Here is a 12,025-nt window from a genome sequence, read left to right on the forward strand (position 1 = left end):
AGACTAGATGTAAGGAAGAATTTTCTTTACAATGAGGGTGGTGAGACACTGGCACAGGCTGCCCAGATAAGTTGCAGATGCCCCACTCCTGGAAACATGCAAGGCCAGACTGGACAGGGCTTGGAGCAACATTTTGTTAAAGATGTCCCTGCTTGTGGCAGGGGGGTTGGACTAGATGACCTTTAAAGGTCCCTTCCAACCAAAACTATTCTATGATTCTAAATTGTTTTAATCACCTTTTTCAGAAGTTCATTCTACTTTGAATCTTAGTAGGTAGCTTTACAGCATACTATGGTTAATGTTTTATCTGTGCTTATGTATGTGTGGGAATGTATATATATTGTATATATATATTACTGTGGAAGTGTCAACTGCAGTGTACAAGGGACAGCACTGTCAGTGACAGGATTTGGGTATCAAATTGATAGCAGAAATGTGACCTGTAAAGGGAAGCATACTTACTGGTGGTTTGGATCTTGTACCTTCATTGACCTTTAAGAGGTGAAAATGCTGCTGCTGCTCCTCTGTATTTTCTGTGTTGGAGCTCCATCTAGTGGTTTTTTAATATTTATTATTATCCTCCCCTCCCAAAATGCTCCTGTGTAGTAAATGATTATTGTGGAAAGAATTAGGAATCAAGTATACTGTCTGTAAGTTTAACCATACCACATTGCTACCACTTGTTTTGATGGTAGAAAAAGTAATGCCAGCAGACCAGGTATTTTGTGTGTTTTCCTGTAAAATACATTTAATGTGTTTGTATCAGGGCAGTAATCAGTTTATTTGCAAAGGAGTTTTTGTAGTGAACCCTCATCCAAACAGGTTTTTTAGAGATGATAAAAGCACACAAAGGACTTCAAAAAACCCTAATCATCGTTTCTATAAAGAAATATGTTTTCTGTAACCTGTAGCAATACAATTATTACATTATTATTCAATTTATCACAGATTGCTTATTTCATCATTAATGGTAAGTATGAATATCTGAACTGTTAATTCAAAAACATATTTAAATTTTGCTGGGTTACCTATAAAAGCTCAAAAATAACACTAAGTGAAATTTGGCAATTAGGGCTTGGTACTATTTTGATTATGTTTATTTAGCACCTCTGCAATGTTTATGTAACTCAAGTATGTGGTAAGTAAACACCACCAATATTGCAGGGAAACAATATCTCCATTTACATTCAGAGAACAGTGTCAGGGGGGGACTGCTGGGGCTGTGAAGGTGGGGGCTGTTGCTACTCCACCTGCTCTTGGCTGCGTACTCCTACCTAAGTGTGATATTTGTCAAACTACAATAAATTTAGTCATCCCACTGTCCCAGAAGGAAAGATAGTCACTTATTTCTCTGCAACAGTTCTGTGTTCTTATAATGCATCAGACCAGCTCATGTAAAGCTGCCGTGTGGCATTGCACTGTTCTTCTTCAAATGATAGCTACATGCTGTGTCTGCGAAGCTCAGCATAGTGACGGGTAGAAACATTTGATTTACTGCTGAACAGGAACTAAATAGCCTTGTTAGCGCTTTGGGGGACACTGACATACATACATAACGCAAACCTGTGAGCGCTTTGCATTTGTTTTCACGGTAGTGCAGGCACTTCTGACAAAGAAATACCTTGAACACCCTTATTTCTACGGTCTTGTCTCCCAGGTTGTTCTGAAAAACAGGGTCCCTCATATTACCTGCTTCTTTTTACAGAAAGGCAGTTTTTCATACTTTCTTGTGGTTGTGGCATTGTTTATCTAAGTTATCTACCAATTTGATTTTTTAATGGCATTTTTCATTGTGGTTTTAGTTCCTTCTTCAGACATATTGTTCACTTTGCAGTGGCATTTGCCTTAAAAATTGTATTTTCATTGTGCTAAGTCACTGAGAATCATCATCTCTGCCCTGAAGGTTTTACATTTTAAATAGATGAATTAATAAAGCGTAAAAAGAGAAATAGAGGAAAGAAGGTATCTTTTGTCCACAGTCGCAAAACTGATTCATAGAATCATGGAATACCAGGTTGGAAGGGACGTCAAGGATCATCTGGTCCAACCTTTTAATACAAGATTAATACAAGAGTCAATAAAGGAACTGCAAAACCCTAAATTCCAATTAAGTGTCTCTTCTGCTGTACTGTGCTGGTTATTGTGGTACATAACACATCACTTGAGTTTATTGGGATTGTCTTAGATGTACATTTTTGTAAAACTGTGTTATACAGAAGTTTCTTATTTAAAAGATATTTCTGCTCTAGGATACTTTTTGTACCTGCAGAGCTCCAGATAGACAGTGGTATGACTGAAGCAGCTGCTTTATCAGGTTTATGCTACTACGTTGTCTCACACAAATACTTTTCAAACTTTACTTTTTTTTTTTTTTTTTGGTGTTTTGGGCTTTTTTTCCCCTTATAGCATTTCATATGAGATTCACAACTGTATTACTTTGCCCGCAAAAATACCTGTCTTTTCTTTGAGAATATGAGTTTGAAAAATGGATTTAACTTTCCTTCTTTCCATAGCCCTATAGAACAACAGGAGTGTTTGGTTTGTTTGGTTTGTTTTTGTGGTTTCTTTTTGTTTGTTTGTTTGTTTGTTTGTTTTTAGTTTTGGTTGGGTTTCATGTGTTCATGTGTGTGTTGTTTTTTTTGTTTTTGTTTTTTTTCTAATCAGTGCTTTTAAACTGTTTTCTTTCTCAAATAAGAGGGTTGTTTCCCATTAGAACAGACAAAGTTGATATTGGACTACTTTTATATGACCTGATAGTTTCTTTTAAAAATCACTTTTACCCAATTACAAAAGGTAAAAACCTTTTGTTTAATTGGGGGTTTTGTGTGTTTTAAAGAATAGACCACAGTAAATTGTATAAAGGGCTCCACAGAGGCTGTTATTGTCATCATCCTTTTACACAATCTAACAATTAAGGAAGTACAAGGAAGTATTAATTCCTTATTTTTTTGTCAGAGGTTGTATGGGAGGTAATTGGGTGGGGAATTCTAGAAAGAATCTGTAAGAAGGGAGGAATCTGACCTTCCCTGTTACACAGATGCACACAACTGTACCAGGAAGACTTGGAAGACCAGTTTGTTGGTGTTTTTGTGGTTCTTTTTCTCCAAAAATGGTATTTCTTAGAGTTTTTATGGCGAGTGATAACAGACCTGTAATTTAAGAATCTTTTTGTTACCAGCTCTAAGGTTCTGTGGTACCTTAGAATTAATGGTATTTAGTATCTTGAGATAACTATGTTTTCCACATGCTGTTTTTCAAGCTTGCCAAAATACTGAGCACTATCAAAACTTGTGAATCTGTCCATTGACTTACGAATGAATTTGAATACATTTTATGTTGGCAATTTTCAGCTTCTTCAGAGCTGGAACTTCCTCCCTCACCTCCAGCCCCCCAAAAAATTAACATCACGTGTGTGTTTAAAAAATAAACAAAGCTGTCCTTCTGAAGAAGCTGCTGAAATTTGCTTGAGACTTTCTACTTATGGAAACTGTAGATGAGCAGATTTTTCCTGAGTGATATAAGGCAGTGCACATAGTAAGTAAGCTTTTACAGGAGCACGTACTTAATCTGGAAAACGCAGACAATGATACAGTAATCGTGGTTCTTTTGGAGTTGTAAACTTGTTTTGTAAGATTAAATTAATGGTTTGGTTTTGTTTTCCTTTATATTTCTGTAAAAAACTGGCTTTTTAGTATTGTTGAAAAAGATATTCTAATGCAGATAAATGTCACCAAGTTCCAATGATTATGTTCTCTGATAATACAATGCGTTTATGTAGGGTATATAGTTATTTTCCGTATTTTTAGTTGAAGTACAAATAATTTGTCTGATACTTTAAATTTCAGAAGTAGTGCCCTATAGTATATTAATGTTGATAGTTTATTCCTGTTTGAGCAAGAGAAAGATGGGTTATGGTACTAATTAGTATGAAGAGGTCTGTTTTCTGAAAGTTTTTATTCTTTATGAAAACACTGCATCTACTTTATAAACATACCTTTCTATAATTTTAAAAAATTGAGAATATAAGAGAAAATAAGTTAACTGTAATACGATTATAGAAGGTTTTATCAGAAGTTTAACAGTTTTGAGATAACTCTCCAATTATATTTAAATTAATTTTCTTGGACTTTGTTTCAGTAACAGAAGCCAAAAATGATGTATGTTTACACTAATCTGTGTATAGTTGTAAAGAGGCTTGAAACACTTAATTATAAGGGCTGAATTATGGTGTCAGTCCTTGATTTATGGTTCTAATGTTAGTTAACTAATTAGAAATGTAAAATGTTCCAATTCATTTATATTTATCGTTCGTTAACTGGCTATCAAGAAGTGATGGGAACTTGAGACTTTTGAAGGAATTTATTTAGCCAGATTTCTTGGCAACTAGTTTTTCTTCCTTCTGAGAATATGTTAATTTCTTGCTAACATTATGTTAATATATGTGTAAGAACTTTAAACGTGTCAAGAACATAGTCTTGAAGATGCATTTTGATACCAAGCTTTCTTTGGAAAGGAGTAAAACATTTTGTAAACAAAAAATAGTACTCTGGGAACCAAATGTCGAGAGCTGTCATGCAGCAGGTTCTCATCCCCATTCTCTTTTTCCCAAAGCTTGAAAACCTGTTGTCCTTGTGAGATATTTGAGAAATTGTTAGAGTTTAAAATAAACATCTAAAATATAATTTATTTGTAACCACCTATCAGAAAGTTGCTACATTGTTATTTATTATAATTTAAAGAAAGTGTACTACTACTGTTTCTTTCCTTGGAATCTCTAAAGTTTTCTTTCCCAGCAGTATTTCTTGTTATAAAAATGAATTGAGAGGCCCAGAAGTTGGTTCTGATCGTTTTGGAGGATGTTAGGTGTTGCTAGGTAGGGCTTGGTGGCCGGAAGATGTCGCGCTGTATGGAAATATAGGGCCCCCCCTCCGGATAGCCAATAGCTTTTAGCTTATGACATAAGCAGACGGAAGTGACGTTGAAAACCCAGGCTCTATAAGGCCGCGCCGCTTATCAATAAGTGCCATTTGCCATCCACCACATTGGTGTCTGTGAGCTGATGGACCGCGCGGCCTGGGGTTGGCCGCCGTGCCGTTCCTGAACCAGGTCACCGTGCGCCTGTGAAGGCAACAAGTGGTGTTGAAACCCGGCTGACCACACCGGAGTGGTTAGAGACTCAATGGCCAAATTGAGAGAGAGATTGGCTCAAAGAAAAAGAGACAGGGAAGCCCAGCAAGGGTGGTTTGGATCATGGTTTAACCAATCACCGTGGCTAACCACCCTGATACCCATCTTGATAGGACCGATTGCAATGATTCTGGTGACATTGATCTTCGGACCCTGTATATTAAACAGGCTCATGTCCTTTGTCAAGAGCAGGCTAGAAAAGGTTAACATCATGTTTGTAGAACACCAACAACTGCTTTAAAAATGTACTTGGTCACTATTTCCCCCAGTTTTCCCCGGCTATCCCCAGGTATCCCAAGCTACACTCCGTTACCCCCAGTCACCCCCCAATTACCACTTGCCCAGTGTGCCTTATCTTTGTACTCTTTTTTTTTAGAAATATTTTTACTATTACTATGTTAGCCTGTTTAGTTAAGCATAGGGAGAGGGGAAATGTTGCTAGGTAGGGCTTGGTGGCCGGAAGATGTCGCGCTGTATGGAAATATAGGGCCCCCCCTCCGGATAGCCAATAGCTTTTAGCATATGACGTAAGCAGACGGAAGTGACGTTGTAAACCCAGGCTCTATAAGGCCGCGCTGCTTATCAATAAGTGCCATTTGCCATCCACCACATTGGTGTCTGTGAGCTGATGGACCGCGCGGCCTGGGGTTGGCCGCCATGCCGTTCCTGAACCAGGTCACCGCGCGCCTGTGAAGGCAACATTAGGCTTAAGAAATAATGCTTCTGTTAAACAGCAAGTTCAACCTTAGTCAGTAGTGCACCCTTACAGTCATGCAGGTCAGCCACCTGCGAGGCTGCATTAGTAAGAGTGTAGGCAGTAGGTCAAGGAGAGTGGGGTTTTTTTCCCCCCTATGTTTGGTGCCTAAGAAACTATCAGGCCTTCCAGATCCAATGTGGGGCTTCCCAAGTGCAAGGAACACCAACACACTTGAGCAGATCTAGCAGGGACTGCATGATGAGGGACCTGCAGGAGATGACAGATCAGTGGGGGCTGGCAGAGCTGGGAATTTTTCAGACTGCAGAATGGGTGGGTTTGAGGAGGGATCTTGTTGGCATCTTCAAATTCCTAGTAGGATGGTGTAGAGAAAATGGAGGTAAAGTCTACTTTGAGATTCATGGTGTTGGGATGAGAGGCAACTGGCACAAGCAGATTCAAGGAAATTTCTGTTTGGATATTGGGGAGGAAAAAAAACCCAAACAAACCATAAAGGTACTCAAACAATGAAACAGGGTCCAGAGAGATTTGGAAAATCTCCCAACGATGGAGATCTCATGTTGAGTGGTTGAAGCCTTGAGCAGCCTGGCCTGATGTCAAAGTTGACTCTGCTTTAAGGAGGCATTTAAAGCAGATAACCTCAAGAAGTCCATTCCAACCTAAATTATTCTGTCATTCTGAAGTCTCATTAACAGAATATCCCAAACAAATATTTAAGTGACTTCTTAAGCCTAGAAATTACTTCTAAACTAAAAAAATTGTGGGATGAAAAATTACTGAATGCAACTCAGTGGCATTTATTCTTCATGAACTAAGGTCTGATGGTCATGAAGATCTCTTCTTATTTAGAAAAGAAATCCACAAATGTATTCCTTTTCTATGTTTTACAGTGAGAAAATTGGCTTAGATTAATTATACACCCTCAATGATGCATGTTTTATTATTTGTACAGAATTTCCTAAATTTATAAACAGACTGCGACGTAGCTGCTTGTGGAAATAGTGAGTCTCGTTTCAGTGATCAGATATTGGATATATTTGATCTGCAGATTGTCCATCCTCAAGGCTCAAAAAGGATGGAAATATTCCAGGAACTCGTTCTTGATAGGTCCTTGGGTGTCATAGAAGACTGAGTGCAGGGTCTTCAGAAATGGCCAAGGAGAAAAATGTTATTTGTGACTCACTCAGAGGTGTAAGATCTGCTGTTTGAAATTTGTTGTGTAGGTAGGAACCGGTGGAGGGACTGTACACCTATGACTTTAAAGAAGAGGAGGACAGTGAGGCATTTCTGGAAGGAGTGTTTATGTTGTTGTAACTGAAATATGAAAATTGCAATAGTGCTGCATGCATATTGCTTTGACTGCCTTTATGGGTTGAGAAGGAGGTTTGCTACAAACAGAATGTCTGTTGGCTATTCGTAATCCTCTAGTCTCTAGTCAAGAATACTTCCTGTCTTTGTTAACGACCATAGTTATGGTCATTTGAAAACAAATAAAAACCCAACACGATAACCACATGACTTTTAACATGACCATTTCATGGTAATTTAAAAGCATAACCAGATTTGTATAAGGAGATGCTGAAAATAATCTGAAACTTGCAGCTATTTTTTGTAATATTTTTTCTTACTTATGGCATAAATTGCTAAGCTGGTTCATTTGATGCAATCTCATTGCATCTACTCAATCAAATATGATGTTGTGGAGATGAATTTATATAGTTGATTTCTGAAAATCCCAAGTATTATCATTTGACTGAAAAGCACAGCTACATAAATATGCATAGACCTAACTCCTAGAGAAGTAATTTCTAATTTAGAGGCTTGTAAAACTGCCCTGCTTACTGCTGTGAAGCATAGACCCCAGAAGATACATGTGAGATGATATCTCACATTCTGGGTAATGCTGCATTTATTTCTTCTAAGTCAGCAGTTCCTGGAGCTGAAACAATATGCTTTCTGGTTAAATTTCCTATATTTATCCTTTTTATTAAATAGTGAATCTTCATAGATTTCCTGACATCCTAATGTTTATTACTATTTAACTGCTATGTATTCAGTTGTTAAAGATTTTTCAGGGCATGATCCTCTTTCTGTGTATAATGGGTTTTGTGTGTGGAATTAATTGGAAGTTTTATTGGGAAATAAGCTGATCTTTTGTGAAAACCTTGTCCCACTGAATTAAAGAAAACATATTCACTTGGAGTCAGAATTTAAGCTAGAATAAGGTCATTTGAGCAGGTTCTGATTTGTAATAAACAGATACAGTTTTCAGCATTGAAGGCAGATTGTGATTATGTATCATGGCCCTAAATCCTGATTTACACTTTTATACACTGAGTTGTATTTTTTCAAATTAAAAGTATCATTTGTCTTGTGCTTGTTGATTGCTCTTGGACAGTAAAAGAAATAGACTAATCATAAAGTTATAAAAACGTTTTGAAAATTAAAATGCTTCATTAATAAAAATTCTATATGGTTTTAAACAAGTGTGATTATTAGAAAAATTAATGCTTTTAACTTTTTAATTCCTATTTCATTATTTATTTTTAAAGCTCAAATGAGAATTATGCAGCTTACAGAGCGTTTTTAGACAATATACAATTATGAAACTTCTTTGCATGATTGCTACCACCATGTTGTTGATGTGCCTATAAGTGGGAGAAGGCAATTATTGCTTTTGCATTTGTTACTTTGAACTACAAAAGGAGAAAGGCAGGTCAGAGTATAATCTAGTTGTGACTCAAAACTCATAATATGACGTAAGATTGTACACTGATGGGGTAGAGTTGATGTGTTTCAGCTCTATTTTATATTTGGTACTAAGTTTGATATATCAGGTACACAAGTGTTTAGCAGTGATCATAATTATAGAATTAAAGTGTCTTTAATAGAACACAGTTTTTGAATTATTTTTTTCTAGTGGAATAAAGACATTTTGCTAAAGAGTAGGCTATTAGACAAGTTAAAGATTTTTTCAGACTGTCTTCCCTAAATACTCTCTTTTCAGTTAAATAATCCATCCCTTTTTCTTGATCTACAAACAAACAAAAAAAAGCTTGCAAGAGCCTTTAAAAAAAAAAAGGCTTTTAAAAGATTGTGGTACAGAATGGGAATCAGAGCTATTTCACCTTTTTGTCTAAGTGTCGTTATCTAATAATGGTTTTCTTGCAGTGTTAATTTCTTTGATTTTTATTTTTTTTTCTTCCCATTTATTACTGTGGTAATCTAGTAGCATTTCTGCAGTGTAGTCTATTAAGAAAAATAATCAAAATGGAGGAATTAGTTAACAGAATATTCCAGTTTCTTTTAAGTCATAAATAACTTTCACTTTTCATAGGAATTTCCAGAATATCCAAGAAATTTTCAGAAGATTCAGGAAAGAATAATATTAATTCACTTCAGGATGATATATATATATAAAATATTTAGAGGTAAAGAGAAATATACACACATTGCACGCATTCTACAGTAGTGTTGATTTATGCTATGTGCTTCCCAAATACATACTTGGATCAGCTGTGTTGCTCTCACCAGTAGTCTTTTATAACTATAGCTTGTGAATAATAAAATACTATAAATATGTAATTATTTAAAATATTTATATATTGGAATTTTAGAGCTACCAGGTATTTTTGTAATATTGATCTTTCAGGAATTTATTTATGTGAAAGAGTAAAACCCCCATGAAGCTGCTAAATTAAGATACTTCAAAAATGCCGAAGGCCCCTGTGTGCTCACAACTTTCCCACTCATATTTTGTCTTTTAGAACAAAATTATTTTAGACCCAATGACTTTCAGCGAGGCCCGCTTCAGGCCGTCTCTTGAGGAAAGGCTGGAGAGCATCATCAGTGGAGCTGCGCTGATGGCAGACTCATCGTGCACACGTGATGACCGCCGGGAGCGAATCGTAGCAGAGTGCAACGCCGTGCGGCAGGCCCTGCAGGATCTGCTCAGCGAGTATATGAATAATGTAAGTTATACGCTCTTATTACTGGCTGCTTCTTCATTAGATGATTAAACCTTTCTGAAGCTGATGTTATGACTAACAAAAACAATAATGTGTCTTTATACCACGAGTAAAGGTAATGCTATTTGAATTATTTACCTTTGTAATGGTAATGCTATTTGAATTATTTACCTTTTTAATATATCAGAAACATTTGAAAGAAGTTTGGAACAATCAGAATTTCATCGGAATGTGTTTTTTTACCTGCAAAGGAAATCTGTGCTCCCCGTAGCTTCAGCATTGAAATTTGTTCTTATGTAATAAATAGCCAACAAATAGTCCCTTTGAGGTAAAATACTTTTTTATATGAAAACTAATGGCAAGCGCAATGTAAGTGGAAAATGGCCAAATAATTATTTTCTTAATGAAGGTGAATACAGTTAATTTTCAACAGGATTTCCACTGTGTGATGGTGGTTGTTGTGTTTATTAGGAAGTTACCTATAGAAACTCACATGAGGTGGTCTGTTTGCTGTGTGGGTTAAGCCACTGAAGGTCTTCACTTACTGTTGGAGCTATTAAATATTCAGTTGCCATGAAAATAGTGAGTTTAGCACTAGTGCTGTTCACACAAAGAAATCTATCTGTGGTATCTTCAATGTAGCTCTCAGTGTAGGGTTTCAAGAGGTGTTAAATTGTTCAATGTGTACTGAGCTGTAGTGCATAACCTTTGAGTAACTTATCCCAGAAAATGCACTCTGCCTAACATTATGTATTACACCACGTAAGTACTATCGCTGTGTACTTTGAAGGATATGTGAAAAAGTCCTAAGCAACATCAACAACCTTTTTTTAAAAAAAAAAAAAACAAAAAACCCCCAAATGTTTGCAAACAGGTAGTTGCTGTTTCCTGTCATTGCTACCAGTGTACCAGGTAGCAGATTTTGATCCTATTTTGCAAGAATCATCAAAATAATGTTGAAGAGGCTGTTCAAGGATGAACCTTTAATGTTGTAACTTTCGTTGGTACTGTCGTAGCTCGTAGAGCGATACAGTGCAGTATCAATAGTGCAGATTCCAGTCCTTTAGTCATTTTATGGTAGTTCAGTTCAAAATTAACTGTGACATTTTTTAAGCTGTTATTCTATACACAATAGAGTCACCTCAAGGAATAGCTGTTTCTGTTGCAGAATATAAAAGCATGAATTATTTTCTTCTTAGTTTTTATGAAGTGATAGTTGAAAAGTTCTTGTACTGTGAATGAAAGCAAAGTCTATGCTGTTGTGTTATGGGTTAGAAATTATAAAGAAAGCATTAAATAACAGGTGATGAGACTGTGGTGGAAGAGGACTTGCTGGATTGCTTCCTACAGAATGCTGCTTTGTAAAACTATTACTGTTGGGTCTAATTTTTAAAGATCTTAAAAAAAAAAAAAAAAAAATGGATTGTATTTTCTTATTTTATTGTGGTGCCTCTTTTTAAGCACACAGGTTTTTGGTAATGATGTAATTTGCCCTTGGACCAGAAACATCCTTCTTTTATTTCTGACTACATTTACAGAGGAAGGAGAGTTTTAAATGTAGGCATTTATGACCAAACTGAAGGTGGCTAATATAGTTTCATCATTTTTACTTAAACACATAATGGTGTGAGCATCTGTTTTTGTGGTTATGGTGGTATGTTTTTTGAATTTGTCTTCCTCCTTTTTTCTTTTTTTTTTTTCTGTTTTAAGTAGTCCTAGCCGCAAAATTCCTATTTTTTTATATTATTATTTTCCTGCTTTATATTTGAATGCAATCAATTTAAGCAATTTTTACAGCTACTGTGTAAATATTGTAAGAATTAAAGTATACTGCAGTTACACAAAATGAAATATGCATCTGGCATGATAGAATTTGAGAATAATATTGTATTAAATGTTCTCTGTCAAGCTGATCTTAACAGATACCAGTCATAAGGTTCAGTTTATAGATTAAGACAGCTAGATTTTGGATTCTGTACATAAGTACAGACAGGTAAACTAGGGGTTGCAATTCAGTTGTTTAAAGATAGATGCCTAGTGCCATATTAAACAACTGGTTTACATAGTCCAGTGCTTATTTAAGCAAAGGCTCCTGAATCTGCTACTCAGAAATATTTGGATCTATCATGGGTCTTGAGTTGTATCTACTAGCCCC

General features: G+C 36.1%; 1 protein-coding gene across 2 annotated transcripts in view; it reads left to right on the top strand.

Moving 5' to 3' along the window:
* CTNNA2 (catenin alpha 2) overlaps window positions 1–12,025 on the top strand; it is a 515,013-nt gene that overhangs the window by 147,323 nt on the left and 355,665 nt on the right. For both annotated transcript variants that reach the window (XM_055698149.1, XM_055698157.1), the window contains exon 7: window positions 9,670–9,873. In XM_055698149.1, coding sequence (XP_055554124.1) covers window positions 9,670–9,873 — 204 coding nt within the window. The remainder of the gene's footprint in view (window positions 1–9,669; window positions 9,874–12,025) is intronic.

The sequence above is a fragment of the Falco cherrug genome, chromosome 1, assembly GCF_023634085.1.
Source record: "Falco cherrug isolate bFalChe1 chromosome 1, bFalChe1.pri, whole genome shotgun sequence".
Lineage (NCBI taxonomy): Eukaryota > Metazoa > Chordata > Aves > Falconiformes > Falconidae > Falco > Falco cherrug.